General features: G+C 47.4%; 3 protein-coding genes across 6 annotated transcripts in view; 2 read left to right on the top strand and 1 right to left on the bottom strand.

Moving 5' to 3' along the window:
* Positions 1-460: 460 nt before the first annotated feature.
* Positions 461-27,628, bottom strand: eif2ak1 (eukaryotic translation initiation factor 2-alpha kinase 1). Of its 3 annotated transcripts, none has more exons than XM_068003511.1 (15): positions 27,112-27,628; positions 23,944-24,111; positions 22,525-22,661; positions 21,429-21,472; positions 20,457-20,556; positions 19,923-20,003; positions 18,456-18,555; positions 17,838-17,901; positions 15,831-16,326; positions 13,900-14,008; positions 13,661-13,767; positions 5,920-6,043; positions 4,690-4,769; positions 2,086-2,319; positions 461-1,196 (listed from the first exon to the last, which is right to left on the bottom strand). In XM_068003511.1, the coding sequence occupies exons 1-15, from the start codon at positions 27,269-27,271 to the stop codon at positions 1,035-1,037; spliced, it is 2,166 nt and encodes a 721-aa protein (XP_067859612.1). In that variant the 5' UTR covers positions 27,272-27,628; the 3' UTR covers positions 461-1,034. The 3 variants fall into 3 exon arrangements, with proteins under 3 accessions (XP_067859612.1, XP_067859611.1, XP_067859610.1); XM_068003510.1 differs by lacking the exon at positions 27,112-27,628 and adding an exon at positions 25,056-25,306 and having other exon boundaries at positions 13,900-13,972; XM_068003509.1 differs by lacking the exon at positions 27,112-27,628 and adding an exon at positions 25,056-25,306.
* On the top strand, positions 8,024-12,334 carry LOC137340830 (ankyrin repeat domain-containing protein 61-like). The gene is made up of 3 exons (XM_068003643.1): positions 8,024-8,188; positions 10,033-10,127; positions 11,311-12,334. Exons 1-3 carry the CDS (start codon positions 8,024-8,026, stop codon positions 12,332-12,334), a joined length of 1,284 nt encoding a protein of 427 aa, XP_067859744.1.
* usp42 (ubiquitin specific peptidase 42) overlaps positions 27,562-27,717 on the top strand; it is a 49,834-nt gene continuing 49,678 nt past the window's right edge. Inside the window, exon 1 of one of the 2 annotated variants that reach the window (XR_010966868.1) lies at positions 27,562-27,695. The gene's annotated coding sequence lies outside the window, so the exon portion shown is untranslated. The remainder of the gene's footprint in view (positions 27,696-27,717) is intronic. The other variant, XM_068003507.1, reaches the window with a different exon arrangement.

Consider the following 27,717-nt stretch of genomic DNA (forward strand, 5'->3'; position numbering starts at 1 on the left):
AACCCCCAAAATTAATTTGTACCTCAAGTACAACTTGGTTCAGAACTAAGTAATCCTTGTATTGTGTTTAAAATTGTATTAAATAATAAACATACACTTGGCAGCACCTCATGCACGAATTGGTACGTATGCTTTCAAACCCAGTCCAGTGTACCTAGTTTGCGGACTACCCTTTGATCTGGGACCTACCTGCTACACTGCAGATTGTTCCTCCTGTAGTACGGCCTGTCCTAAAGGTACAGAAAATCTGTTCCTACAATGCTCGGTGGCAAAGAAAACTAATTGACCTTCCTGTGAATTAGTGCCCGAAACAAGTTGATCACAACTGTTACCCTGTCACTGAGCAGCTACTAATATTTACATGCAGTCAATGCATTTTATATCCAGTACCATAGCATTTACTCAGGCATCAGTTAGAAAGATACAGAATTCAAGTTAAGGATAAATGAACACAAGCAGATCAGTGCAAATGGCCTGGACACCTTTATTATTCATTCTTGGGATGTGGGCGTTGCTGGCAAGGCCAGCATTTGTTGCTCTTGAGAAGGTGGTGGTGAGCCGCCACCTTGAACCGCTGCAGTCCACGTGGTGAAAGTACGTACTCCCGTCACATTTCCTCACTCACTATTTCTGACTGAGGACACGTGTAGGAAATCCATTCTTAAAAAATGGACTTGCATTTATCATATTTCAAAGTGCATTTGAAATGTAGTCACAGATATCGGGGAAACACAGCAGACAATTTGCATACAGCAAGATTCCACAAAAAGCAATGAGATGAACGAGCAGTTAATCTGTCTTTGGAGTTGGTCAAAGGAGGAACAGTGGCCAGGACACAAGGACCTGCTCTTTGGCAAAGCTTTACATTCATAATGTTTCATTTAATATTCAATCCTTCTCACTCATAATCAACTCATTAAATTAAACCTGTACATTCACAAAACACAATTATCATAGATGAGGTATTCAAAGTGAATTTGGGTGGAAAGGACGACAGACTGGGAGAAAATTTCTCCAGGAAATCATGAAGATCTCTAACCGGGTACCCCCTCTCCAGCCAGTAATTTGACTTTATCTTTGAGGTTTCTGATTTCTTCATTCTGATCAATAATTTTCTGTTGTAGGCTCTTAATTTCTTGCTCCTGGGTCACTACTTTCTGTTCGAGGTTGCCCTGCGGTGAAGTAACAGGAGTAACCTACGTGTGAAAGAAAATATCACAGCTGTTATTGAGTGGGAAAAGAGAAAGAAAACAGATGAAGCATAAAACTGACAGCATCTAGTCCATCCAAAATTAATCCTGCTTCAGCCCCAGAATCTTACCTTAAATTATTTTATTTTTTTCCCCCTCAATTCTTTAGTGAAGCTAAATCAAATATTAAACACTAAAGTTTGAAGAAAAACACAAGGCCAAAGTTGACCTAAATAAATTAGATTAAACTCGACAAGAGACAGACTTGCACTTATATAGCGCCTTTCACGACCTCAGGATATCCCAAAGCGCTTTATAACCAATAGAGTACTTGTGAAGTATAGTCACTGTTGCAATGTAGGACGCGCACAGCAAGGTCCCACAAACAGCAATAAAATAAATGACCAGATCATCTGTTTTAGGTGTTGGTTGAGGGATAAATATTGGCCAGGACACCGGGGAGAACTCCCCTGCTCTTCTTTGAAATCATGCCATAGGAACTTTTATACCCACCTGAGAGGGAAGACGAGGCCTCGGTTTAACATATCCGAAAGTTGGCACCTCCGACAGTGCAGCACTCCTTTGGTACTGCGCTGGGAGTGTCAGCCTAGATATTTGTGCTCAAGTCTCTGGAGTGGGACTGGAAGGCCACGGCTGACTAAACCCAAAAAACTAACAAATTCCTCAGCGAGAATTTTCACCACAATCAATTAAAGGCTCGCTATCGAAACTGCGTTCTCAAATCACCCTTTTCAAATCTCCTTCCCTCAATTTCATCAATGGGATGTTTACAGAGGAAAGCAGGAATTCTGACGGAGGTTTTTTGTTGTTGAAATAGGAGTTTCTGCCCCTACTCCCTAAACCAATTTTAAGGGACAAAGATTTCTACCCTTACTTCAAGTGAATTGTAGAAGAGGTCACTGCCCAACATCTCATCTGCACTCGGTCTGTGGGAAGCGGTTTCACTGGTTAGCATCTTAATGTATTTAGACTGTACAGGCCACCGGTGTGTAAAGTCCTCTGCAATGTGGCCTTCTCGAAGGGCTGTGAGTGTCTTTGTCCTTTCCATCTGTGTTCCAAACGGCTGGAAGAGCTCCAATAAGATGATACCTACGCTGTACATATCTGACTGAAAGTGGAGATAGAAACATAGACGTTACAACACGGGAACAGTCCATTCACCCCAACCAGTCCCTGTCGTCATTTACCCTCCACACCAGCAAATAGTTCCAATCGCATTTACCCACCGTGTCCCCATATCCCTTCAACCCCCTCTCCAATCTAACCTTGAATGTCAACAGTTTCTGCCTCAACCACTAACCCTGGAAGTGAATTCTGCAGCCTCACAACTCTGAAGAAGTTTCTCCTGCCCTCCGTTCTAAATCTCTTACATTTAATCTTGTATCTATGGTTAAAATTTGGTACAAAAAAACCCCATGGTGTGAGCCAGTGGCTTTCAAAGTTTTCTGCATGGAAGACTCCCTGTAAATGCTGACGCTGTCAGGGGAATCCCCTGTGCTAACTGCTGAAAGAACTTCAGGAAAACAGGGCCATCATTGCAGAAAACATTCTTATACAGGAACAGAAGTATACAAGTCAACAAATAAAGGGGAAAAAAATACAAAATAGGGAGTTCTTCAGATCTTGGTCTTGCAGATCCGATGTCCTCAGGTACCACAGACCCCAAGCTTAAAATCCATGGTGTAACCATTGCAAAATTACAATTAGAAGCCAGAATGGATAGTTGCAAACTATGGGACGGAGAAGATTTAACTTTCGAATGTTCTCTCAATTTTAGAAGAGCAGCCATACATTTATTCAGGTTGTATTGTGCAGTCATTTATCCAGCTGTAATATATTAATAATTTTATGTCCACACCTATCTCCTGTCTATTAAAACTTACACTTTTGTCAACTAAATTCCTATGTCCACATTTATAATGATGTGGAGATGCCGGTGATGGATTGGGGTTGACAATTGTAAACAATTTTACAACACCAAGTTATAGTCCAGCAATTTTATTTTAAATTCACAAGCTTTCGGAGGCTTCCTCCTTCGTCAGGTGAACGATGTGAAAATGAAATCCTCGAAATGAAAATGAAATCCTCATTTCGAGGATTTCATTTTCACATCGTTCACCTGACGAAGGAGGAAGCCTCCGAAAGCTTGTGAATTTAAAATAAAATTGCTGGACTATAACTTGGTGTTGTAAAATTGTTCACATTTATAATGGCACCTGCCTATGTAAACTTGTCACGCTGTAATTATACCCTTCAGCCAATTGTCTCATCATTCCGCCCTCTAACCCTGTTTCACTGAAGACTACACTTGGTTTTGTTACCCTCTGTACAAAACCAAGGGAGATCAAATAGTACAATTTTTTAAAAAAAGACTAATATTTCAATCCCAGTTAATCTGACGAAGGAAACCTTGCAGTTCCTCAATCAATTAGGAACAAGGATCAGGAGGAGGCCATTCAGCCCCTCGAACCTGTTCCACCATTCAATTAGATTATGGCTGATCTGTATCTTAACTCTATTTACCCGCCCTGGTTCCGTATCCCTTAATCCCCTTACCCTAACAAAAATCTATCAATCTCCGTTTTGAAATTTTCAATTGACCCCCAGCCTCAACAGCTTTTTGGGGGAGAGAGTTCCAGATTTCCACTCCCCTTTGTGTGAAGAAGTGCTTCCTGACATCACCCCTGAACGGCCTAGCTCCAATTTTAAGGTCATACCCTCCTTTGTTCCAGACTCCCCCCACCAGAGGAAATAGTTTCTCTCTATCTACCCCATCAAATCCTTTATGCATCTTAAACACCTCATTGAACAATTAAAAGTAGAATGGAGAGTGATCCCAGTGTTCCCACTCCTGATCGTCATCCGGTGACCTCTGTCGGAAGTGAAAGTACATGCTCATTAAGTGTGGATAAATTTGGCCTCAGCTTAGATGCGCCCCCCCTCCCGACCCACAGCAAATATCCTGCTGATATTCGATGTCCAGACTTACACAGGAAGAATGGGCCATTTTGAAATACCAGTAGAATCGTGCCCCAGAGTAACAAATGAACGTTTTTGGGAGAGGGGAAGGAGAGAAAAAAAAAAAATAGTATTTTGGATTTATAACCGGGTGCACTCAACGCTTGGTAAATCTACAGATGTTTGAGTCAATAGGGGTAATTTTAACCTAACTCACCCCAAGGGGTCGGGTGGAACACTGGTTTTACACTCCGCCTGTCACTGTCCACTGCCTTCAACGGAAAGTTAAATCGGGGCGAGATGTGAAACCATCATTACACCAGTCAGTTTCCCCACAGGCGGGTTAGGTTAAAATTGCCGCCAGTGTGTCTGATAAAACGTTCTATCATCCCGAATTATATCCAGCACTCTGCTATTCCAGCTGTAAAAGTAAATGCGTTAACAAGTTGGCCTGGGGAATGCATAAATAGAAATTGGAAATTAAACAGAAGGATTACGTATTTGAAAGAGATATCTGTACCTTGAAATCATAGTGCGAGCCTCTCAGTTGTTCGGGGGAAGCATACAGACGAGTCCCCACTCCTGAGGTGTGCTTTGAATCTGGGAGTAAACAGAAAACAGGACAAGTCAATGTGGCCTCAACAAAAGTACGAGAAAATAAAAGGTCAATTTATCACAGTCCTCATCGCCTCATGAATTATCCTTCACACACTGTGAGTAAGTTACTAAACACTCCCGTCTCCTCTCTGCTTCCCCGCTATTTTCCAAGTTATTTTCCCCTCCATTCTTCTGATACGGTTTCATTGCCAATTAGTGTTCCTGGCTCAGCTAATGAAGACAAGTGCGCAGTGGCACCCCAGGTTATCTCTCGGGTGGGATTTTATTCCCGCCCTCCCGAGGGGCAGTGAGGAACCCGACTTCACAAACAGAACATTATATTTCAAAATACAGCTTTCTTTTCCCGAGACATCTGACCTCTTTTTCTTCCTTCATGTGAAATTAATATGATAGCATGGTCGCCTCTCAGTCAGAAGGTTGTAGCTTCAGGTCCCACTACGGACTTGAGCACGTAGTCTAGGCTGACATTTCTGTGCAGTGCAGAGGGAGTGCTACATTGTCGGTGGTGCCATCCTCCAGATGAGGCGTTAAACTGAGGCCCCGTCTGCCTAGATCCCAGGAACCATTCGAAGAGTAGGGAGTTCGGGAATGCACTCCCTGAAAAGGCAGTGGAAGCAGATTCAATAGTAACTTTTGGGGGTAGGTCATTTAGGACTGAGATGAGGAGAAATTTCTTCACTCAGTGGGTGGTGAATCTTTGGAATTCTCTACCCCAGAGGGCTGTGGAGGCTCAGTCATTGAGTACATTCAAAACAGAGTGTGATAGATTTCTAGATATTAAAGGCATCAAGGGACATGGGGATAGTGCAGGAAAATGGCACTGAGGTAGACGATCAGCCCTGATCTTGTTGAATGGCGGAGCATTGGTATCTTCCCGTGTCTCCTCGGATTATGGAAAACAGATAAAGTGGGATAAATTAGCAGAAATTTAAAAAAAAAATTAAAATCCACATTTATAAAACTTTCTTTAATTAAGTTTCAACAGCAGTCCCAAATCGAAAAGTTGAAAAAGTTAGTGCTGTAACTTTTCATCTGCATGGTGCAGGACTTGCTTTACGGATTATTCTCCACACAAGGGAAAGTGAGAGTTTTTCACTGGAGCATACACATATCTGCAACCTCCAATACTCACTGGTTACTTTGGCTGTTGCTGACCAAGGATCCGAAGCCTCGACGACGATGATATCACTGCAGGCCAGTCCAAAATCCCCAATCCGAACATGGTAGTCAGGGCCATGGAGGAAAATGTTCCTTGGCTTTAAAACAGCACATCGTGAGCGTAGGTTAGTTATGCCATGTGTTAAATGGTGAATGAAGTAGCTTTCGTGGCACGTAGCCAAGTATCGTAAAATCTCACAGCTCAGAAGGAGGCCATTCGGCCCATCATGCCTGTGCCGGCTCTTTGAAAGAGCTATCCAATTAGTCCCAATTCCTTGCTCTTTCCCCACAGCCCGGCAAATTTTTCCTTTTCAAGTGTATACGCAATTCCCTATTGAAAGTACAGCACAGTAACAGGGGAATATCAATAGGAACCATTGGCCCATATTATCCCAATGTGTAAGTAACAATCTTCATGAAATCCAAGGTAATAAAATAATTACTTGCCATTTATGTAAATGTTTTCACTCTGCAAACACGGTTTAGTGCTTATTTTCTTATTTGAGGCCTGCTTCAGTAGGAAAAAGAAAACTCACCCGATTAGTGTAACTAGTAGCAGTTAAAAAGTTTTAGGACCCCTTCAAGGACTCAGTTTGTAAATCCACTGCTGGGTGAGAAACTGAGCTACACAGAACAAGGCGGTCCCAGGTTCAATCCCTGGTCGGTGCTGAGTCAGCCCATTCGAACCTAGGTAACCTATTTATCCATGGGCTTGCAAGGGGGAAGGTCATCCAGGGTCCCACTTCTGACCACTGTCCAGCGATTCTTGCTGGACAGTGCATGGATGAACATGGGATGACAACAGGATCGGGCGCAGCCGGGATGCTCCCCAGAAGCGCAGAGTCTACTGACTCTCCGTCTTTCCCTCACAGTGAACAGCAGCCGCTTGGAGGAGGCATTGGAAAGGCACTCACTGCCTGTGGAACTGTACCCCAGCCCGGGTGTATAGAATCATAGAATGATACAGCACAGAAGAAACATAAGAAATAGGAGTAGGAGTAGGCCGTATGGCCCCTCGAGCCAGCTCCGCCATTCAATAAGATCATGGCTGATCTTTGACCTCAACTCCACTTTCCTGCCCGATCCCCATATCCCTTGATTCCCCTTGAGTCCAAAAATCTAGTGTTCTCAGTCTTGAACATACTCAATGACACAGTATTAACAGCCCTTTGGAGTAGAGAATTTCAAATATTCACGACCCTCTGAGTGAAGAAATTCCTCCTCATCTTCGTCCTAAATGTCCGACACCTTATCCTGAGACTATGCCCCCTAGTTCTAGACTCTCCAGCCGGGGGGGAACAACCGCTCAGCATCTACCCTGTCAAGCCCTCTTAGAATCTTTTATGTTTCAATGAGATCACCTCTCATTCTTCTAAACTACAGGGAGTACAGGCCCGTTCTACTCAATCTCTCCTCATAGGACAACTCTCTCATCCCAGAAGGAGGCCATTCAGCCCATCATACCTATGCCAGCTTTTAAGAGGGGGAAAAACGTAGACGATGCATTAGTGTTATAAGCAGACCGAACGGCCAACAATTCAACAATACTGTAACAAAACCAATTAGACATCAAAAAGTAATCAAAATATACCGAAACTCTTTCCTTCCATTTTCTCAGCTGTTACGGTGTTGGTCGGATTGAGGAAGAGAGAAGGATGAACACACCTGGCATCTAAATAATGGGTATCATTCGCCATAACAAAAACAGCCGACACTATATACTTGACGCGATCAAATAAGTCAAACGACACCGGGCCACTCTGGTTCTTCAACAATCCCGAACACAACTCAGATTGTGACATCCAATCCGAATTCCAAACAGAGCGCAAAGATTGTGACGTCACAAACCGTTACCGTCACAACACGAAACGAATCAAAATCGCGCGCAAGCAACCGCTGCCTCATAACGGGAAACCTCTCCCTGCACGTCAGCCAAGAAATGCTGTCTCCAGAGTTCCCAATCTGACCGTACGGAACCCACGACACCCATTTTGCACAAATCAGCGGCACGGAGACCGCGTGAGGAGAGAATGTTCCGATCCTGAACTCACTTTGTATAAAAAACCCCTCTAATAAAAATGTGCGAATGTGGGGCTGAGTTTAACGATCTCCACGCCAAGCTTCACGATGCTATCATGAAAGGAGACCGAAAGACTATCACAAGCTTGCTGAAGGCCCATCCAATCAATGATCCCATTACTATTTGGAAAAACTGTGCTCTGTTCCCCACACTTCAAACTCAGGTAATTCCAACAATTCATTCAGACGTTCCTTTTCTCTGTTTTAAGTGTATCAGAGGTTTTATATGAAATCGAAAAAGGTTGATCATAGAATAATCTACCTTGAGTTTAGCCTTGCTCATTTTTTGAACTAGCATCCTCCATATACCCTGGGGGGGTTAATACTCTCTGAAGTGCTGAGAGCCATCATGTGACCCTCCCCAATTGCCATTCCACATAAAAGCCTTGTCAGCAGAAACAAGTCTGCAGTTCTTGTCAACACAGGCAGTGATCAATTTGTCCAAACAAAGCAGGAGGGATGCAAAATCCCACCGAGCCTCTGGTTTTTAAAGAGAAGTCGATCCCAATTTGCCAGGTCACTCGAGTCCAGAGAGCTGAAGACCCCACTTTCCCTCAGTGAAATGTTCAGACCGGGGAATCCATAAATTCACCCAATTTATAATTTACTCCTTTTGAAATGATGGAGCCAAGGTTTCGAGCACAAGAATGGTTAAAGATGAGGGGCTGTTGGGCTCATCGAACCTCAAACCTCTTCTGCTGTTCTCCTTTGTAACAGAGGGCAGACTACCGTAGATGCTGGGATGGTGCCAAGAGATCAACCATAAAGAAGACACATCCTGGGGCTCTTGGACGTATACTTTTACATCTGTAAACATCCTGGGCACCAAAACACTGCATCACTGACCGATTTCCCATACAGTCCCAAATACTTTCGGCACTGTAGAGTTTTTTTCCCCCAGGGATTTATGCCATCTAATTTACATAAAACATTTCCCCCTTGATCTAAACTTGACTTTTCAGATGGTCAAAAGTCCAGGATGGTCCAGTAGCTTTCCCATCAATTTTCTGACCACAAGTTATCAGGGAGAAAAGGCCTCTCAGTTTATCACTTTAGTACCTTTCCAAATACATGAGCTACCAAGCAAGAAGGCCCATTGTTTAGGCTCAAAGTGAAACAGTACCTTTAAGTGGAGAATACCGTCAGATAAGAACATAAGAAATAGGAGCAGGAGTAGGCCATACGGCCCCTCGAGCCTGCTCCGCCATTCAATCAGATCATGGCTGATCTTCGACCTCAACTCCACTTTCCTGTCTGATCCCCGTATCCCTTGATTCCCCGAGAGTCCAAAAATCTATCCATCTCAGCCTTGAATATACTCAATGACTGAGCATCCACAGCCCTCTGGGGTAGAGAATTCCAAAGATTCACAACTCTCTTCATGAAGAAATTCCTCCACATCTCAGTCTTAAATGGCCGACCCCTTATCCTGAGACTATGCCCTCTAGTTCTAGACTCTCCAGCCAGGGGAAATGGCCTCTCAGCATCTACCCTGTCAAGCCCCCCCTCATAATCTTATATGTTTCAATGAGATCACCTCTCATTCTTCTAAACTCCAGAGAGTATAGGCCTTTCTTACTCCTCAGAGTGATATTATCAGATGTTATACTTTAAAGAGAGAGGGGGAAGGAAAGAGGATTTTAAAAAAAAGTCAGCCAGCGTTCCCATTCCTGATTATCCAGTGGCCCCTGCTGGAAAGTGCAGGTGTGCCGACATCTGGTGAAGATAGAATTGAGAGCAGTGTTGATCCCCCTCCCACAGTCAAATAGCTGGCTGACATGACAGTCACTGTTTGGGTCTCACTGCAGGATAGACGAGACCCATAGAACTGTACTCCAGCATGAGTCAATGACTTCAGGAGAGTAGAGGGTGCAATAACGAGCGAGCGCAACAGAATCTAAACTGATCGCTGGGTGGCATTTTAAGAAAATTGGATTATTTTGAAGCAAATACTTTTCAAAACCGTGTTCTTAGTCTAATATTTGTAATATCTTTCTATTATCCTAAGGGGTTGGCCATCCTTCCAATCCACTTGGCTGCAACATACAGAAAGGCAAAGAGTTTACAATGTTTACTTGATCTAAAGGCTGATATAGAGGCACGGTGAGTGTCGCGTGTTAAACATTCTCATCGGTTCCGGTGGTTCTCAAGTGGTGGGCATGAGGCCTCTCCCGATGGGACGAGGCAAGGGTCCCAGGGGGACAAGAATTGACCCTCTAAATTTAATCTGAATGATGAAAGTGCCATAGTTGTAAAAGAAACACTTGCAATTATATCGTGCTCTCCCCAACCTCAGGAAGTCCCAAAGCGCTTTACAGCCAATGAAGTACTTTTGAAGTGTAGTCACTGTTGTAACGCAGGAAATGTAGCAGCCAATTTGCGCACAGCAAGATCCCACAATGTGATAATGACCTGATAATCTGTTTTAGTGATGTTGGTCCGAGGGATAAAATATTGGCCCAGGACACCGGGGAAGAACTCCCCCGCTCTTCTTTGAATAGTGGCCGTGGGATCTTTTACGTCCTCCTGAGAGGGGCAGTCGGGGCCTCGGTTTAACGTCTCGTCCGAAAGACGGCACCTCTGACAGTGCAGCGCTCCCTCAGTACTGCACCGGGAGTGTCAGCCTTGATTCTGCACTCAAGTCTCTGGAGTGAGAGTCAAACCCACGACCTTCTGATTCAAAAAGCGAGAATGCCCCCCACTGAGCACGATTAACACCAACAGAGCAGGTAATTGCCCAGAAACTGACACTTTCACCATCTCTTGGGACTTTTTTTTTTAAAACAGCAGAACGACAGTATTTGGCCTGCAAGTCACATTGCTTGCACAAAATGCATGGGATTTGTTGAGATGTTACGTCAAATCATTTGCCCTACTGTCAAATAAGAGTACTCCAGTGCCGTACTGAGGGAGTGCTGCACTGTCGGCGACGCCCTCTTTCCAATGAGACATTAAAACGAGGCCCCGTTTGCCCTCTCAGGTGGACGTAAAAGATCCCACATCACTATTTCGAAGAAGAGATGGGGAGTTCTCCCTGGTGTCCCTCAACCAATATCACTAAAACAGATTTATCTGGCCGTTATTACATTGCTGTTTGTGGGATCTTGCTGTGCGCAATTTGGCTGCTGCATTTCCTACATTACAACAGTGACTACACTTCAAAAGTACTTAATTGGCTGTAAAGCGCTTTGGGACATCCTGAGGTTGTGAAAGGCGATGTATAAATGCAAGTCTTTCTTTCCTTTAAAAATTCTCACGGATTTTGTTCTTTCTTTCTTTGCCTTAGGGACATGAGAGGTCGAACGGCGCTGCATCTCATCGTAATGCACTGGCCCAACATAGTCCGAGACTGGATCGTACCAAAGACCAAGTTCGAGAAAGCCATGGCGGCCATGCAGAGCCGGGCGGAATCCTGCCTGCGCCTGCTGTGCCTGTACGGGGCGCAGGTCAACGCGGTGACCCAGGGCGGCAGCCGGGACACGGCCATGCACCTGGCCGTGCGCCACGGAGCCTGGCCGGCGGTGGGCATCCTGGCGCGGCATGGAGCCGACCTGGAGGCGGCCGACCAGCACGGCCTGACCCCGCTGCACATGGCCAGCGGCGTCCTGGACCGGCGCATGACTGAGGAGCTGCTGGGCCGGGGGGCGCGGGTGGACAGCCGGGTGGCGAGCAGCGGCAGCACGCCCCTCCAGCTGGCCGTGCGCGCCGCCTCCGGCAAGGGCGGGCAGACGCTGGGCGCCGGCCTGGGCTGCGTGAGGGCGCTGCTGGGCCGGGGGGCGGACGTGGACGCCCGGGACCGCCGGGGTCGAGCCGCGGTGCACGACGCCTGCTTCGGCGGCCGGGAGGAGGTGGTGGACCTGCTGCTGGAGCACGACGCCGATCTCAACCTGCGGACCGGGCTGGGCGAGACCCCCCTCTCCCTCTTCCTGGAGCGCCGGCCCAACCTCGGGTGCGGCCGCCTGCTGGCTAAGCTGCTCAGCCTCTCCTGCCCGCCGCGGCTCACCGGCGCCAAGGGGCTGCCGGGCGGGCTGCTGCGGCCCGAGTACCGCCGGCACAAGGAGTTCCTGCTGGCCCTGAGCCGCGAGCCCCCAGCGCTCCGGGACTTCTGCCGCGTGGCGGTCAGGAAGGTCTACGGCCACAGGCACGGCCAGCGCCTGAAGCAGCTTCTGCCCACGCTGGTCTGGCAGTTCGTGTACGGTTACCAGGACTACACCGAGCGGCTGGGGGAGATCGCGGCGACCCAGCAAAACGGGCCGGACTTCGAGGGTCAAGGAGAGCTGGACGAGAACCTGCTCCACATGCACCTCTGAGGGGACGCAGCTTTGCTCGACGTGGACTTATTTATTTTAGAAGTACCGATGGTTTGGTCGAAATCTGTTCTGAAACCCGAATAACTTTTAGTCTCACTCGGTGGTTTAACTCTCTCGCAATTGATTAGTCGTAAGGAAATAAAGAGTTTTGACAAGAGCCCTCAATTTACAAATAGACACGCCCAGCCTGCAAATCATTTTATCTGGCTGTCTTCTTATTGAAATGTTATGTGCGGAATCTTTACAGGTTCACTCTCATCAAACACACCTCAAATGTAAGATAGTCGCTAATAAATCCAATAGGGAATTCAGGAGAAACTTCTTTACCCAGAGAGTGGAACTCGCTACTGCAAGGAGTAGTTGAGGCGAATAGCATGGATGCATTTAAGAGGAAGCTAGATAAACACATGAGGGAGAAAGGAATAGAAGGATATGCTGATAGGGTGAGATGAAGAGGGGAGAGAGGAGGAGTGTGGAGCATAAACACTGGCATAGACCAGTTGGGCCGAATGGCCTGTTTCTGTGCTGTAATTTCTATGTAAACCTCAGATCTTAGTAAGAATCTCATTGAAGTCTCCTTTATTGCTTCTTTGCATTTGACTAGATTTTGAGATCTTGTGAACGAACTCTAAATACTTTCCCAAAGCAGCCACTGCTTAAATTAAACATTAGGTGTTTTTTAAAAAAAATAAGACATTGCTTCCTGCCTCCGGTTCTTATTTTTGCTATGAAAAGGTGGGAGCTCTAGAAACAGTAACCGAGGAACAAAGGTTTCATGGTAATTCTTGAGGCTGCTGAGTGTATAGTGAAAGGAGAGTATTTATGTGAAATTTAATACAGGGCCACCTCCATCATCTGATTAGACTGGAGAAGCTGGGATTGTTCTCCTTAGAGCAGAGGAGGTTAAGGGGAGATTTAATAGAGGGGTTCAAACTCATGAAGGGGTTTTGAAAGAGTAAATAGGGAGAAACTGTTTCCACTGGCAGGAGGGTCGGTAACCAGAGGACACAGATTTAAGAAAATTGGCAAAAGAACCAGAGGGGAGATGAGGAGAATTTTTTTTAAAAAAACACAGTGAGTTGTTATGTCTGGAATGCGCTGCCTGAAAGGGTGGTGGAAGCAGATTCAATAGTAACTTTCAAAAGGGAATCAGATGTATACTTAAAAAATTGCAGGGCTATAGGAAAAGAGCAGGGGGAGCGGGACTAATTGGATAGCTCTTTCAAAGAGCCGGCACGGGCACGATGGGCCGAACGGCCTCCTTCTGTGCTGCATGATTCTATGACTCGGTGAATGCTTGCAACGAGAGCCGTGATACGGACTCACCTTCAAGTCTCTATGCATGACGCCCTTGGAGTGGATGAAACGCACTCCCTCCAGCAGCTGACGGAATATGTGACTGGTGCAGTCAGGTTCCACCAGATTAAACGGACCTAATGATACCAAAGAGGTGAGAATGGAATTTCACAATCTTTATTGTTTGTTTTAAATACTTATTTTGGGTCAAATAGGAGGGATGGATAAACTGAATATTTAATAAGCTGATAAAGAATTAAACAACTCACAGGTATGTGACGAGCCCTCTCTCTGTCTGGTATTCCTTTCCAAAATCCAGTCCTGAAGAGACCCTTCGCACAACTGCATTTGTATATGTAGCATGAGGTGAAAACAGATCTAAGACACACAAAAAAAGTAACATGTCCAATTTTAACCCGTCCTCTGGCTGATTACAAGACCCATTCAGGGACAAGGTGAAGCTCAATGTAACGGGATGCTCCCAAGTCTACTTAATTTTAACGCGTCTTTTGCTGACTGAGAATTACACACACACATCCAGGGACGAGGGGACCTCCAGGCAGCTGAATCATCTCCGTTTAGTGGCAAAAATGCTCCAGGATTGTCTAACAGGACAGGGGTTTGCCTACTTTAATCAGACTAACAACAATCAGTACTGCAAGCGCCCCCTTTAAGAAGGGAACACCAAACATAACCTGCAGTTGGACAAAACCAACGTTAGTTTTTCTTTTCTTTCACCCTGTCCCCAAGTTTCCCAACTTTGATTTCGAGAGTCGCCCCAGCTAATAAAATAAGTCAGGTCACAGGAGACCACGACGAGCACTCACGTGACTCAAACCCATGCAAATCTGACCGTCAACAACAAACCGTCAACAGTGACGTTACATAGGAACAGGAGGAGGCCATTCAGCCCATTGAGCTTGTTCCGCCATTCAATTGGATCATGGCTGATCTGTATCTTACCTCTATTTACCCGCCTTGGTCCCGTAACCCTTAATCCCCTTACCCAACAAAAATCGATCAATCGCAGTTTTGAAATTTTCAATTGACCCCCAGCCTCAACAGCTTTTTGGGGGAGAGAGTTCCAGATTTCCACTCCTCTTTGTGTGAAGAAGTGCTTCCTGACATCACCCCTGAACGGCCTGGCTCTAATTTAAAGGTTATTCCCCCTTGTTCTGGACTCCCCCCCCACCAGAGGAAATAGTTTCTCTCTATCGACCCTATCAAATCCTTTAATCATCTTAAACACCTCAATTAGATCACCCCCTTAATCTTCTATACACAAGGGAATTCATTCCTAGTCTACGCAACCTGTGCTCATAATTTAAACCTTTTTAGCCCTGGCATTGTTCTGGTGAATCTGCTCTGCACCCCCTCTTGAGGTGCTGTTAATAGGTTTCAAATTCAACATTTTACAATACTCCACTTTCACCAGTTGGACTTGTGTTCATTTAAGTTACGGAAAGTACAAGTTACAAATTGGCATCATCATTACTTTGGTAAAACCACTAGTGCCAAGAACTTGGGGGAATGATAAAGATTCTGCCCAACTCAGGGGTTGGGTGGTGCAGCGGGGCCCAGGTTTGAACCCAGCCTCCTCGTTCTGCTGATGTAACCTTCCCATTTGAAGTGATTTTGGATAATCTAAACTGAGTTCTCAGTGGGTTTGAAACCCATAGCATAAAAATGTCCTTATCTACACATTAACAGTCAATTCCACTCAGAGGGCTGGTGCGGAAAAATGGAAATGTCACACTGGTACAGGAGGGGCACTGATTTAAAGTTGGGGCTAAGTCACATGGAAGAGCAACAGGGAGCTTCACTCTGTATCTAACCCATCTTGTACCTGACCCCGGGAGTGTTTGATGGGACAGTGTAAAGGGAGCTTCACTTTGTATCTAACCCATCTTGTACCTGAACCCGGGAGTGTTTGATGGGACAGTGTAAAGGGAGCTTCACTTTGTATCTAACCCATCTTGTACCTGAACCCGGGAGTGTTTGATGGGACAGTGTAAAGGGAACTTTACGCTGTACCTAACCCATCTTGTACCTGAACCCGGGAGTGTTTGATGGGACAGTGTAGAGGGAGCTTCACTCTGAAAAGCATTCCTTTCCTTATGTTGAATTCCAAAAAAAAACATTCTAAAGCGACAAAGATAATCATGCTGGAAATCCTTCCCAAGGTATGCTGCTTCCTCACCTTGGACTCGGGGTACGCATCTGTGAATGACGAGCCATCCTCTGAACTTGAACTACTGTTCACGTAGACAGACGAACCTGAAATCTCCTCGACAGCACCGGTAACTCCCTCCTGTTCCGTGTCGAGGTCTTGCATATCCGCCTCCATTGCTTCAACTAATGGGTCCAATTTGTTCCTTTTGTCGGGGGACATTAGGAGCTCGGAGCTCGCACCTGTGCCACTGTGAACAGACACACTCTTCGAATAAAAAGGTGAAGAGTGCACCTTGAGACCCTTCACTCCCGCCAATAAACGGCTCCTGGTTTTTAGATGGTTTGCACCATAGTCTTCATTGTGGAAGGAAATCACATTGTCATTTTCTTTTGAAATGCTCATGCACGTCTCTTCCTCGGCTGGTTTTCTCCCTGACAAAGTCTCTCCCATTCTGGCAAAAGGACCGGAGTCCGCAAAAATTATACTTGAGCCACTGGTTTCTGTGTTGCGGATGGAAGGGTCCCTGTGGAACACAGTTTGATACCTTAGTTCTACAAGTTTTAAGCCATCAACTGAATAAAACTAACCTTAATGACCAGGAAAAAAAAAGTTATACATATGCTTCCAAAAGTACCAAAGTGTATTTGGACCATAAATCCTCTAGACTGAAGTTCTAGCCCTACCTCTCATACTTTCTACATTACAACAGTGAGTACAATTCAAAAAGTACTTAATTGGCTGTAAAGCGCTGTGGGACGTTCCATGGTTGTGAAAGGCACCATATAAATGCAAGTCCTTTATCAGGACGGCACTGATTTACCCTGAGGTGAAGTTCTGTGGACGCCAGCAGCCCTCAGGTGTCTTCATACGTGCTACAGACTCGAGCACATCATCGAGGCTGACACTTCAGCGCAGTACCGAGGGAGTGCCGCACTGTCGGAGGTGCTGTCTTTCAGATGAGACGTTAAGTCATCCGAAAAAGTGGACGTACAAGACCCCAAGGCACAATTTGAAGAGGAGCAGGGAGTTCTCCTGGTGTTCTGACCAATATTCCTCCCTCAACCAACACTACCAAAAGCAGATTGCCTGGTCATTCATTCACTGTTGTGTGCAGATTGGCTGCCATGTTTGCCTGCATAACAGTAACTACACTTCAAAAGAAACCAGTTGGCTGTAAAGTGCTTTGGGACATCCTGAGGACATGACAAGGCACCCTATAAATGCAAGTTCATTTGTTCTTTCACATGAGCCCAAACAGTGCTGGTCAGCCGGCTATTCAACTGAGGAGGGAATCGCAGCCAAGTCCAAGCCTGTCCTCACTCGACATCCACTTGTCCACCATCCAGCAGAGCAAAGTGATCAGGAACAGAAATCGTGGCTAATTTCCTCCCCCCCCACCAGGGCACTGAATTGAATGTTACTTATAGAATCATACAGCACCAAAGGAGGGCATTCGGCCCATCGTGCCTGTGCCGACTCTGTGCTGTACGTTCTTTGTAATTCTTTATAGGGTTAGATGAAGAAGGGAGGGAGGAGCACAAACACCGGCATGGACCTGTTGGGCCGAATGGCCTTTTTCCATGCTGTATGTTGTTTGCAATTCTTTGAAAGAATTATCAAAATAGTCCCACTCCCCTGCTCTTTCCCTATAACCCTGCAAATTTTTCCTTTTTAAGTATTTAAACAATTCCCTTTTGAAAGTTTTTATTGAATCTGCTTCCACCGCCCTTTCAGGCAGGGCATTCCAGATCATCACAACTCACTGCATAAAAAAAACTCTCCATCTCCCCCTCTGGTTCTTTAGCCAATTACCTTAAATCTGTGTCCTCTGGTTACTGGCCCTCCTGCCAGAGTAAATAGGGAGAAGCTGTTTCCACTATCAAAATCCCTCATAACTTTGAACACCTCTATTAAATCTCCCCTTAACCTTCTCTACTGTAAAGCAGAACAATCCCCAGCTTCTCCGGTCTCTCCACATAATGTTTCTTTTTACTTTAGCATCATTGCACCTAATTCCAGTCAACAGATTCTTACCTGTAATCTTCCTGACCAGAGGGACCCTTCAAGGCACATAAATTACCGCAAGGCATTCGATTACCTAAACAGCGCAATCAAAGGAAGAGGCATTGGTTAAGATGTGATAATGAAAGGTCGTTGGGGGGATAGGAACATAGGAACAGGAGGAGGCCATTCAGCCCCTCGAGCCTGTTCCGCCATTCAATGAGTTCATGGCTGATCTGTATCCTAACTCCATCCACCCGCTTTGGCTCCACATCCCTTAATACCCTTGGCGAGCAAAAATCTATCGAACTCAGATTTAAAATTATTAATTGAGCATCTACTGCTTTTTGTGGGAGAGTTCCACACTTCTACCACCCTTTGCGTGAAAAAGTGTTTCCTAACTTCTCTCCTGAATGGCCTGGCTCTGATGTCTTCTTGTCCTAGACTCCCCCAGCAGTGGAGAAAGTTTCTCTCTCTCTACCCTATCAATTCCTTTCAAAATCCTAAGAACCTCAATCAAATCACCCCTTTACCCTTCTACATTCCAGGGAATACAAGCCGAGTTTATGTAATCTCGCCTCATAATTTAACCCTTGGAGCCCTGGTGTCTATTTGTATTGGTTTCTGTAGAGGACCAAGATTTAACTGTACTTCTCAGAGGCGGTGGCTGTGTATGCTCCATCCAGGCAGTGTGATAGCCAACGACGTGAGGGTGCTGAAGGCCGGCCAGGACTTTAACTTCTCTTAGGACCTGAAATAAAAAAACAGAAAAGATTCCGGTTATGCCTCAAAACCCAAGTATTTTAAAACAGAATTTTTGCAAATGATCAGCCACCAACTATGAGCTAATTGAAGGGCAGAACAGGCTCTAGGGGCTGAACGGCCTCCTTCCTGTTCCTATGATTTTACAAACCAATGCCCCCAGGTTCGCCCCCTCTAATCAATGCGCTGACCCTTGCAGAGTTACGGTTCCGTGGGTACCAGAAGGCAGTAACCTACACTGCACAAGTCCACCATGGGGGGCTTCACAGCCCAGCCCTGTCGTGTCCTTCCCCAAAGTCGACACGCCTCCAGTTTCCAGTCGGACTTACTGCACGGTGATCATGAATGATTCTTCCACCTCCGCCCCCCTCCGACCCCCCCCCCCCCCCACAACCCTCCAAACATCCTAGCCCAGGGGCACTGAGGGCAATTGTAAAACCCCCACTGCTTTTCCAGCTCGGACTTCTACATCAACACAAACCCAGATCAAACCCCAGTCCGTACGGCTTGGCACCACACCACATACAGCACAGGAGGTGGCCATTCGGCCCATTGTGTCTGTGCCAGCTCGTTGCTAGAGCAGTTCAAAACTAATCCCACTGCCCCGCGCTCGTTCTCTCTCGGTAGCCTTATATCTTCCTCTACTTCGAATATTTATCCAATTCTTTGTTAAAAGATACAATGGTCTCTGCCTCAACCACTCCCCGTCGCAAAGCATTCCTCGCTCCAACCACCCTCTGTGTAAAGAAGTGTCTCTTAAGCTCTCTCCTCGCTCTCAGTGATCGTTTTAAATTGATGCATTTACCTATAAAGCCATTAGGGAGCCCTGGATAATTTATTGTTGAAATGTGCTTAGGCAGAGAATCCTATAAATAACTGATCATTACTCAGAAGGGGCAAAATGCTTAGTTATGACCGTGTACCATTATTTCCAGTTGTGCCTGTTCAACAACAACAACAACTTGCATTTATATAGCGCCTTTAACTAGTAAAACATCCCAAAGTGCTTCGCAGGAGTGTTATCAAAACTGAATTTGACTCCAAGCCACACAAAGCAATATTAGGACAGGTGACGGGTTTTAAGGAGGGTCTTAAAAGGAGGAGAGAGGGATAGAGAGGTTTAGGGAGGGGATTCCAGAGCTTAGGGCCATGGCAGCCGAAGGCACGATCACCAACGATGGAGCGATGAAAATCGGGGCTGCGCAAGAGGCCAGAATTGGAGGAGCGCAGAAATCTCGGAGGAGGTTACGGAGCGAGAGATTTCTACACGGGTCCAATAGGCTGCAAACTCGAACGCGCAATTGGCAACTTGCAAATAAATGTCAGCACCGCCCGCTGTTGCTGTTAACTGAATACCTTCATGCAGTCATATTTTGTAACTTTCTTCATGAGAATCTTCTTCATGGCATAGAACTGTCGATCCAATTTATTCCTGACCTGCAATAAATACAGGGTAGATCGGTGAGCTTTAATGAGTTTGTTCTCGATTCCTGTGTGCGATTTCTTCATGGGGGCATTAACCCATTTATTTTAAGCAGGATATTGCCTCGTAGCAACGGATGCTGTCAATGTACAAGTAGAATAATGTAACAATTTACTGGTATGAGGTTTAAACTTCTTTAGAAGAGAGAACTTTTTTTTCTAGTAATCTGCTACTGGAAAGCAAACGCCGTGTTCATGGAATGCTCTGTACCTAACAAGTTCAGGTTACTATAGATGAACTTTATATTGCTTGTGGGCGAACGGAAGGCAGGCTCGGAGGAAAGGGGCCCCGTATCTCTTACTGTTTCTCCAGCCCCATGCATTACTTTCTCCAATTGGCAAATGTACCACCTTTACTTAGACCAGAATTAGAATCTAGAAATCGGAATGAAAGGTTTAGGCACACACCTTATACACATTTCCATAACCGCCTTTTCCCACTCTGCTGATTTCTTCAAATTCATTCACGTACCGCGATGTCTGACCCTGGAACAGCGTTTCCTTTGCTCTGAGCAAGTATCAAAAAGCAACACTTTAATTTACAGTATTCTAGTTAACCCATTATAATAATTAGGCCTTCTGTCACGTACAGGCCAGACTGGGTAAATGTATTTACTAAGAACACGCTCCCGCTGCCAAAGCCCAGCAGTTACTGGAGAAGATGACATTAGTGAACCAGTTAGAGTTTGAGGACAATCCAACAGCTTCACAGTCACTTTTACTGGTACCAGCTTTTTATAAAATCAGAATTCAGATTCTCAAAGTGCCCATGTTCCATACTTAAGAAAAGACATACTTGCTCTCGAGACAGTACAAAGAAGGTTCACTCGGCTAATCCCGGGGATGAGGGGGCGGACATATGAGGAGAGGTTGAGTAGATTGGGACTCTACTCATTGGAGTTCAGAAGAATGAGAGGCGATCTTATTGAAACATATAAGATTGTGAAGGGGCTTGATCGGGTGGATGCGGTAAGGATGTTCCCAAGGATGGGTGAAACTAGAACTAGGGGGCATAATCTTAGAATAAGGGGCTGCTCTTTCAAAACTGAGATGAGGAGAAACTTCTGCACTCAGAGGGTAGTAGGTCTGTGGAATTTGCTGCCCCAGGAAGCTGTGGAAGCTACATCATTAAATAAATTTAAAACAGAAATAGACAGTTTCCGACAAGTAAAGGGAATTAGGGGTTACGGGGAGCGGGCAGGAAATTGGACATGAATTTAGATTTGAGGTTAGGATCAGATCAGCCATGATCTTATTGAATGGCGGAGCAGGCTCGAGGGGCCGATTGGCCTACTCCTGCTCCTATTTCTTATGTTCTCGGGATTACTAGTCCAGTAACATAACCACTACGTTACCTTACCCTCTAAATTCAACACATACCTGCTGGTGATCAGGGTAGGCACATCTCCATTTGTAGCATGCCCCTAAAAAAACAGGAAGACAATGTAAGTTAGAACCAGACCTCGTTCACTGCAACGTAAACCGCCCACCTCCCAATAACTGTTGCTGGCGCTGCCCTCAGCGGAAGGCTTCCCAGTGGAACTTTTCTCAACGAATGGGTTTCCCACTACTTCGCCCTCCAAATGTATCTGACGACAGAAATCCAGAGGAACGTTAAAAAGAACAGCAAGGCTGTCCAAACAGCTCCAGTGATCTCTTGTCGCGGGAATGACCCAACAAACGCCCCCCCCCAACCCCCTCCCCCAAATAAAAACTTGCGGTCTAAGTGAATATGGGACGTTGGCCAGGCAGTGCAAGTTATGCTCTTGGTTGCGAATGGTGGGCCCCAGGAGATGTGGTGCCTATTCCTGCACATGGTGAATGCACCAGGAGATGCTGCACGCAGCCATCTGGATCAGGAAGCTTCGATCCACGGCCTGCGCTGAGAATTAGCTTCGCAGCCAACGAAGTATTTCTGAACCGTAGTCACCGGCAAACCCGGCAGCCGATTCGTGCACAGCAAGGTCCCGCAAACCACAATGAGATGAGCGATCAGTTAACCTGTCAGTCGATTGTCGGTTCGAGTCCCACTCCAGAGCACGTAATCCAGGCTGACACTCCCAGTGCAGCACCGTGGGAGTGCTGCACTGTCGGAGTGGCCGGCTTTCGGATGAGGTGTTAAACATGTTATGTGCCCTTCTCAGGTTCACATGGCACTATTTTGAAGAACAGCAGGCAAATTCTCCCCGGTGTCCTGGGCTAATATTTATCCCTCAACCAACCTCACTGAAAACAGATTATCTGGTCATTATCTCATTGCTGTTTGTGGGACCTTGCTCTGCGCAAATTGGCTGCCGCGTTTCCTACATTATAACAGTGACTACATTTCAGAAAAATACTTAATTGGCTGTAGAGAACTTCAGGAGGTCCCGAGATCACGAAAGGCGCTGTATAAATCCAAGTTCTTTCTTTCAAAGGTTTCCGAAGCCTCCGAGATGTGGAGCTCTCTAATCCCAAGCCAGCAGTGCAGACTCACCTGCTGATATAAGCCGTTGCTTGCTGCCTGCAGGAGGTTCGTAAAGGCTTGATTGTGTTGCAGCCTGACGGTGCTCAACTCATCGCTGAAGGTGATTGGGGAAATCAAGTGCATTCCCGCTAGCTTTTGACACAGCACTGAAACAGGAAGTAAGGTTTTGACAGAATTATTGAGAGAATAAACAGTTGCGCAACAGACAGACATGTTCGCATCTTAACTTAGTACAGTGTGTAATGCTAACGTATCAACAATAACACCACCAACTCGCATTTATATAGCTCCTTTAACATAGTAAAACGTCCAAAGGCTCTTCACAGGAGCGATTATCGAACAAAATTTGACACCGAGCCACATAAGGAGATATTAGGACAGGGGACCAAAAGCTCGGGCAAAGAGGCAGGTTTTAAGGAGCGTCTTAAAGGAGGAGAGAGAGGCGGAGAGGTTTAGGGAGGGAATTCCAGAGCTTAGGGCCTAGGCAGCTGAAGGCACGGCCGCCAATGGTGGAGCGATGAAAATCAGGGATGCGTAAGAAGCAAGAATTGGAGACCGCAGAGATCTCGGAGGGTTGTAGGGCTGGAGGAGGGAGGGGGCGAGGCCATGGAGGGATTTGGAAACAATGATGAGAATTTTATAATCGAGGTGTTGCCGGACTGGGAGCCAATGTAGGTCAGCGAGCACACGGGTGATGGGTGAATGGGACTATATGCAAGTTAGGATACGGGCAGCAGAGTTTTGGTTGATCAAGACAAATATCAATACTGGGTCTAGCTGCTACTTTCTAAAATAAAATGCTTCACTGCTGTGAAATTGCATAGAATTATATAGAATTTTACAGCACAGAAACAGGCCATTCGGCCCGACAGGTCTATGTCAGTGTTTATGCTCCACACGAGCCTCCTCCCACCAGTATTTAAATTGCATTTGATTTTCCAGGAAGTACAGTTTCAAGTCTATACCTGAACTTTCTTTAATGATTGGTTTTCAGATTCCAACATGTATTAAAATAATCACACACAGTCAGGGCACATAATTAAATTCTGACTACAATAAATGTTGTCTTTGGATTCGGTTATCAATAGCAATTAATACTAACACAAGAAAAATCAACAGTCGAAGCAAACCTATTTTAAAATAATTCATAATTATATTAACTGCACTAACAAGTTGCTTCTTATGTCGCTCACCAAGGCATTTTAATTACTGAGTTCACAGAGGGCCTTAACAAAGCTGCAATGTGTTTACAAGGTGCATTCCACTTACAGTACCTGTGGTTTCATTTATCAAGCCTCCGCCTACAAAATAATTTACGCAATTGCATTACTTATAATTAACGTTAGTTCTTCCCCGCCCCCCCCCCCCCTGTATCTTTGGGCTTTCAGCTAGATTTCTCCGTCGTACAGTACTTGGGGTGAGTCTTACACTTGAACAGGCTCGTGGAGCGCTGAGGATTTCTCTCATAAACGAAGCAGAGATGTTCCAGGAGCGAGACCAACAGCAGCTGGTTGGGAACGGCGACTGTGAAGTCCATCAGCGTCGGGACTGTTCGGTTACAATCCGCGAGACCGCACTCCTCCAACAGATCGGATTCTGCAATTGGGGGGCGGGGGGGGGAGAAAATCATAGAATTTACAGCACAGAAACCGACCTTGTGGTAGCAACTTCCACATTCCAACCACTCTCTGGGCAAAGAAGTTCTACCCTAGTCTTCATCTTCCTCTCCCCCACCCTTCCTGAGAGACGACTCCTGCCAGGATACGGTTCCCCACAGGTGTCTGACCTGAGTGGCCAACAGATTATATAACCTAGACTGCAAGAGGCAGTAGGTGTTGTGAACACGAGAGCAGGAGGCCTTACACCCAATCCAAATCCTGTCCTCCTGAAACGCGACATACTTCACACTGGATAGCAATCTGGAGCATAAACCCGTGGCCAATTTACTTTTCCTAGCCAGGAGCAAAAAAAAACCCAGTAGTTTAAAAAAAGTTTTAAAAAGGGTTATACAAGATTGGCTGCCACGTTCCCCTACATTACAACAGCGGAAAAAAAACACTTATCTGGCTGTAAAGCACTTTGGGATGGTCTGAAAGGTGCTTTAGAAATGGAAATACAAGTTCTCCCTCTCTTACTAAACACAGAATTGCACCCAGCACAGAAACAGGCCATTCGGCCCATCTGGTCCATGCTGCACACGAGCCTCCTCCCACCAGCATGTCCTTGTGTTCCTTGCACCCTCGTGTGATTATCCAGCTTCCTCTTGCACCATTAATTGTAAACAATTTTACAACACCAAGTTATAGTCCAGCAATTTTATTTTAAATTCACAAGCTTTCGGAGGCTTCCCCCTTCGTCAGGACGGGGGGGGGGGGGGGCCGGTGTGGTTGGGTTTGAGCCCCGGGGGGGGGGGTGGTTGGGTTTGAGCCCCCGGGGGGGGGGGTGTGGTTGGGTTGAGCCCCGGGGTGAGGAGCCGCTCTGCCCTGGGACCGAGTGTTGCATCAGTCCGGGCGGTGAGCGAGTCTGGAGCCGGCACTCACCGTCGAAAGCAGCCGGGCCTTCCTGCGGGAAGCTGATGGCCAGTTTCGCCCGGGGCTGCTCCGTGTCATCGCTGGTGTCCCGCGGGGGGAAGACACCGGGACAGCCCGAGCCCCGAGACCACCCGGCTCCGCTCAGCATCGGGGAGAGGAGAGGCGCGTCTGCCGGCAGCGCTTCCGAGTCACCCGGCACCCGGGGACCAGGACCGGGGACCATCGCCACTCAGAGAGCGGCAGCGGCTGTCAATCAACAGACAGAGCCGGCCCAGAGCTACTGCTCAGGGAGGGAGGGAGAGATACTGCTCATAGAGAGAGAGGGGGAAGAGGAGAGAGTTACTGCTCAGGGAGGGAGGGAGAGGGGAGTTACTGCTCTCTGAGGGAGGGGAGAGATACTGCTCACAGGGGGAGAGGGGGGGGAGGGAGAGGGGAGAGGGGGGGGGAGGGAGAGGGGAGAGGGGGGGGAGGGAGAGGGGGGGGGAGGGGGAGAGGGGGGGGGAGGGAGAGAGGGGGGGGGAGGGAGAGAGGGGGGGGGAGGGGGAGGGAGAGAGGGGGGGGGAGGGGGAGGGGGAGGGGGGAGAGGGAGAGAGGGGGGGGAGGGGGAGGGGGAGAGGGAGAGGGGGGGGGGAGGGGGGGGAGAGGGGGGGGGGAGAGGAGAGTGTTACTGCTAGAGAGAGGAGGAGGGAGGGAAGAGAGAGGAGGAGGAGGAGGGAGGAGGAGGAGGAGGAGGGGGGAGAGGAGAGAGTTACTGCTCAGAGAGGGAGGGAAAGAGTGTTACTGCTCGGAGGAGGAGAGGAGGAGGAGGAGGGGAGTTACTGCTCGGGGAGAGGGAAGAGGAGAGAGTTACTGCTCTCTGAGGGAGAGGAGAGAGTTACTACCATTCAGAGATATTTTAAATTCACAAGCGTTCACCTGAGGAAGGAGGAAGCCTCTGAAAGCTTGTGAATTTAAAATAAAATTGCTGGACTATAACTTGGTGTTGTAAAATTGTTTACAATTGTCAACCCCAGTCCATCACCGGCATCTCCACACCATTCAGAGAGATAGTGGTCTCAGGGAGAGCTACTGGCAACTCAGAGAGCTAACCCTAATGCAGCCATTCAAAAAAAAGGTGCATTTATATAACACCTTTTACAACCTCAGGACGTTCCAAAGCACAATACAGGCAATGAAGTGCAGTCAATGTTGTAATGTGCAAAACACAGCAAGGTCCCACAAACAGCAATGTGATAATGACCAGATAAACTGTTTTAGGTGTTGGTCGAGGGAAATAGTGTCATGGGATCTTTTACATCCACCATTGAAAATATATCACCGTTCCTTCATCGTCGCTGGGTCAAAATCCTGGAACTCCCTTCCTAACAGCACTGTGGGAGAACCTTCACCACACGGACTGCAGCGGTTCAAGGAGGCGGCTCACCACCACCTTCTCAAGGGCAATAAATGCCGGCCTCGCCAGCGACGCCCAGATCCCATAAACAAATTAAAAAAAACACTTGAGAGGGTGGATGGGGCCCCGGTTTAATGCACAGAGATTCCTTAAAAGCCACAATCCAATGCTATCAGCCAGAGCATTACCCAACGTTGTTAGGCCTGTGCTATGCCCCTCCCCTCTGGTCTGCCAGAGGCCGGGACCCACCAGCAGGCAAAGCCTTGCATTCCAAAACTCAGGTTTGCATTTCACAGTTTTACAAGATCAAAAGACCCCACACTGTCAAACTCCAGCAGGCCCCTGGCCTGTTTCCCAGTGCTACCAAGGCACAGGACCATTCCATAGTACTAGTAAAGCAAAGATTATGTGCCAAAATCTCTGGAGTGGGACCTGAACCCACAACCTTATGATTCAGATTGCTACCAACTCAGACAGGCTGACAGAAATTGGTCTGGTCTAATTTTATCATCTTATTATCTATCCTCTTCCTCCCCAGTTCTATTCTTGAGGCCATTTATAGCGCTTGCCCCAGTGTCCCCTCTCCCATCGGCAACAGCACTTGATCATCTTGCAGTATTCTCCTCCCAGCGAGGGTGGCGCTGCCGCGACGATGCAGTGTTCTCCTCCTACCGGCGGTGGCGCTGCCGCGACGATGCAGTGTTCTCCTCCTACCGGCGGTGGCGCTGCCGCGACGATGCAGTGTCCTCCTCCTACCGGCGGCGGCGCTGCTGCCGCGACGATGCAGTGTCCTCCTCCCACCGGCGGGGGCGCTGCCGTAGCAATGCAACATCCTCCTCCCCCCACCGGCGCTGCCCTAGCAATGCAACATCCATCTCCCACCGGCGGCGGCGCTGCTGCCGCGACGATGCAGTGTCCTCCTCCCACCGGCGGCGGCGCCGCTGCCGCGACGATGCGGTGTCCTCCTCCCCACCGGCGGTGGCGCTGCTGCCGCGACGATGCGGTGTCCTCCTCCCCACCGGCGGGGGCGCTGCCGTAGCAATGCAGTGTCCTCCTCCCCACCGGCGGCGGCGCTGTCCCTCCACCTCCCCGCGGTGCGTTGTGGGCCGGGCCGGGCCGGTGGGTGCCCGGATGTGCTGATTGTGAGCTCGTTCCGTGTCGTAATCGTTGCGCGCGCGCGCGCGCGGTGGCGGTGGGGGGGGGGAGGGGGTTTACCGCCGCGCGCTGCCGCCGCCGTCGTGATGGAAACACTCGGGGTATGTACCGGGGCTCGGTCCC

This window comes from Heptranchias perlo, chromosome 22 (genome assembly GCF_035084215.1).
Source record: "Heptranchias perlo isolate sHepPer1 chromosome 22, sHepPer1.hap1, whole genome shotgun sequence".
In the NCBI taxonomy this organism is placed as follows: domain Eukaryota; kingdom Metazoa; phylum Chordata; class Chondrichthyes; order Hexanchiformes; family Hexanchidae; genus Heptranchias; species Heptranchias perlo.

What these genes read in the sequence shown, in the direction of transcription:
- LOC137340830 (XM_068003643.1), top strand. Translation starts at nt 8,024, where the DNA reads ATGTGCGAATGTGGGGCTGAGTTTAACGATCTCCACGCCAAGCTTCAC. An exon ending in TCCCCACACTTCAAACTCAG is followed by an intron (nt 8,189 to 10,032) that starts GTAATTCCAACA and finishes TATTATCCTAAG; the next exon opens with GGGTTGGCCATCCTTCCAAT. An exon ending in AAGGCTGATATAGAGGCACG is followed by an intron (nt 10,128 to 11,310) that starts GTGAGTGTCGCG and finishes TCTTTGCCTTAG; the next exon opens with GGACATGAGAGGTCGAACGG.
- eif2ak1 (XM_068003509.1), bottom strand. Translation starts at nt 25,269, where the DNA reads ATGGTCCCCGGTCCTGGTCCCCGGGTGCCGGGTGACTCGGAAGCGCTG. An exon ending in GCAACGGCTTATATCAGCAG is followed by an intron (nt 21,473 to 22,524) that starts GTGAGTCTGCAC and finishes CTGTTTTTTTAG; the next exon opens with GGGCATGCTACAAATGGAGA. An exon ending in GCTCGCACTATGATTTCAAG is followed by an intron (nt 2,320 to 4,689) that starts GTACAGATATCT and finishes CTCCACTTTCAG; the next exon opens with TCAGATATGTACAGCGTAGG.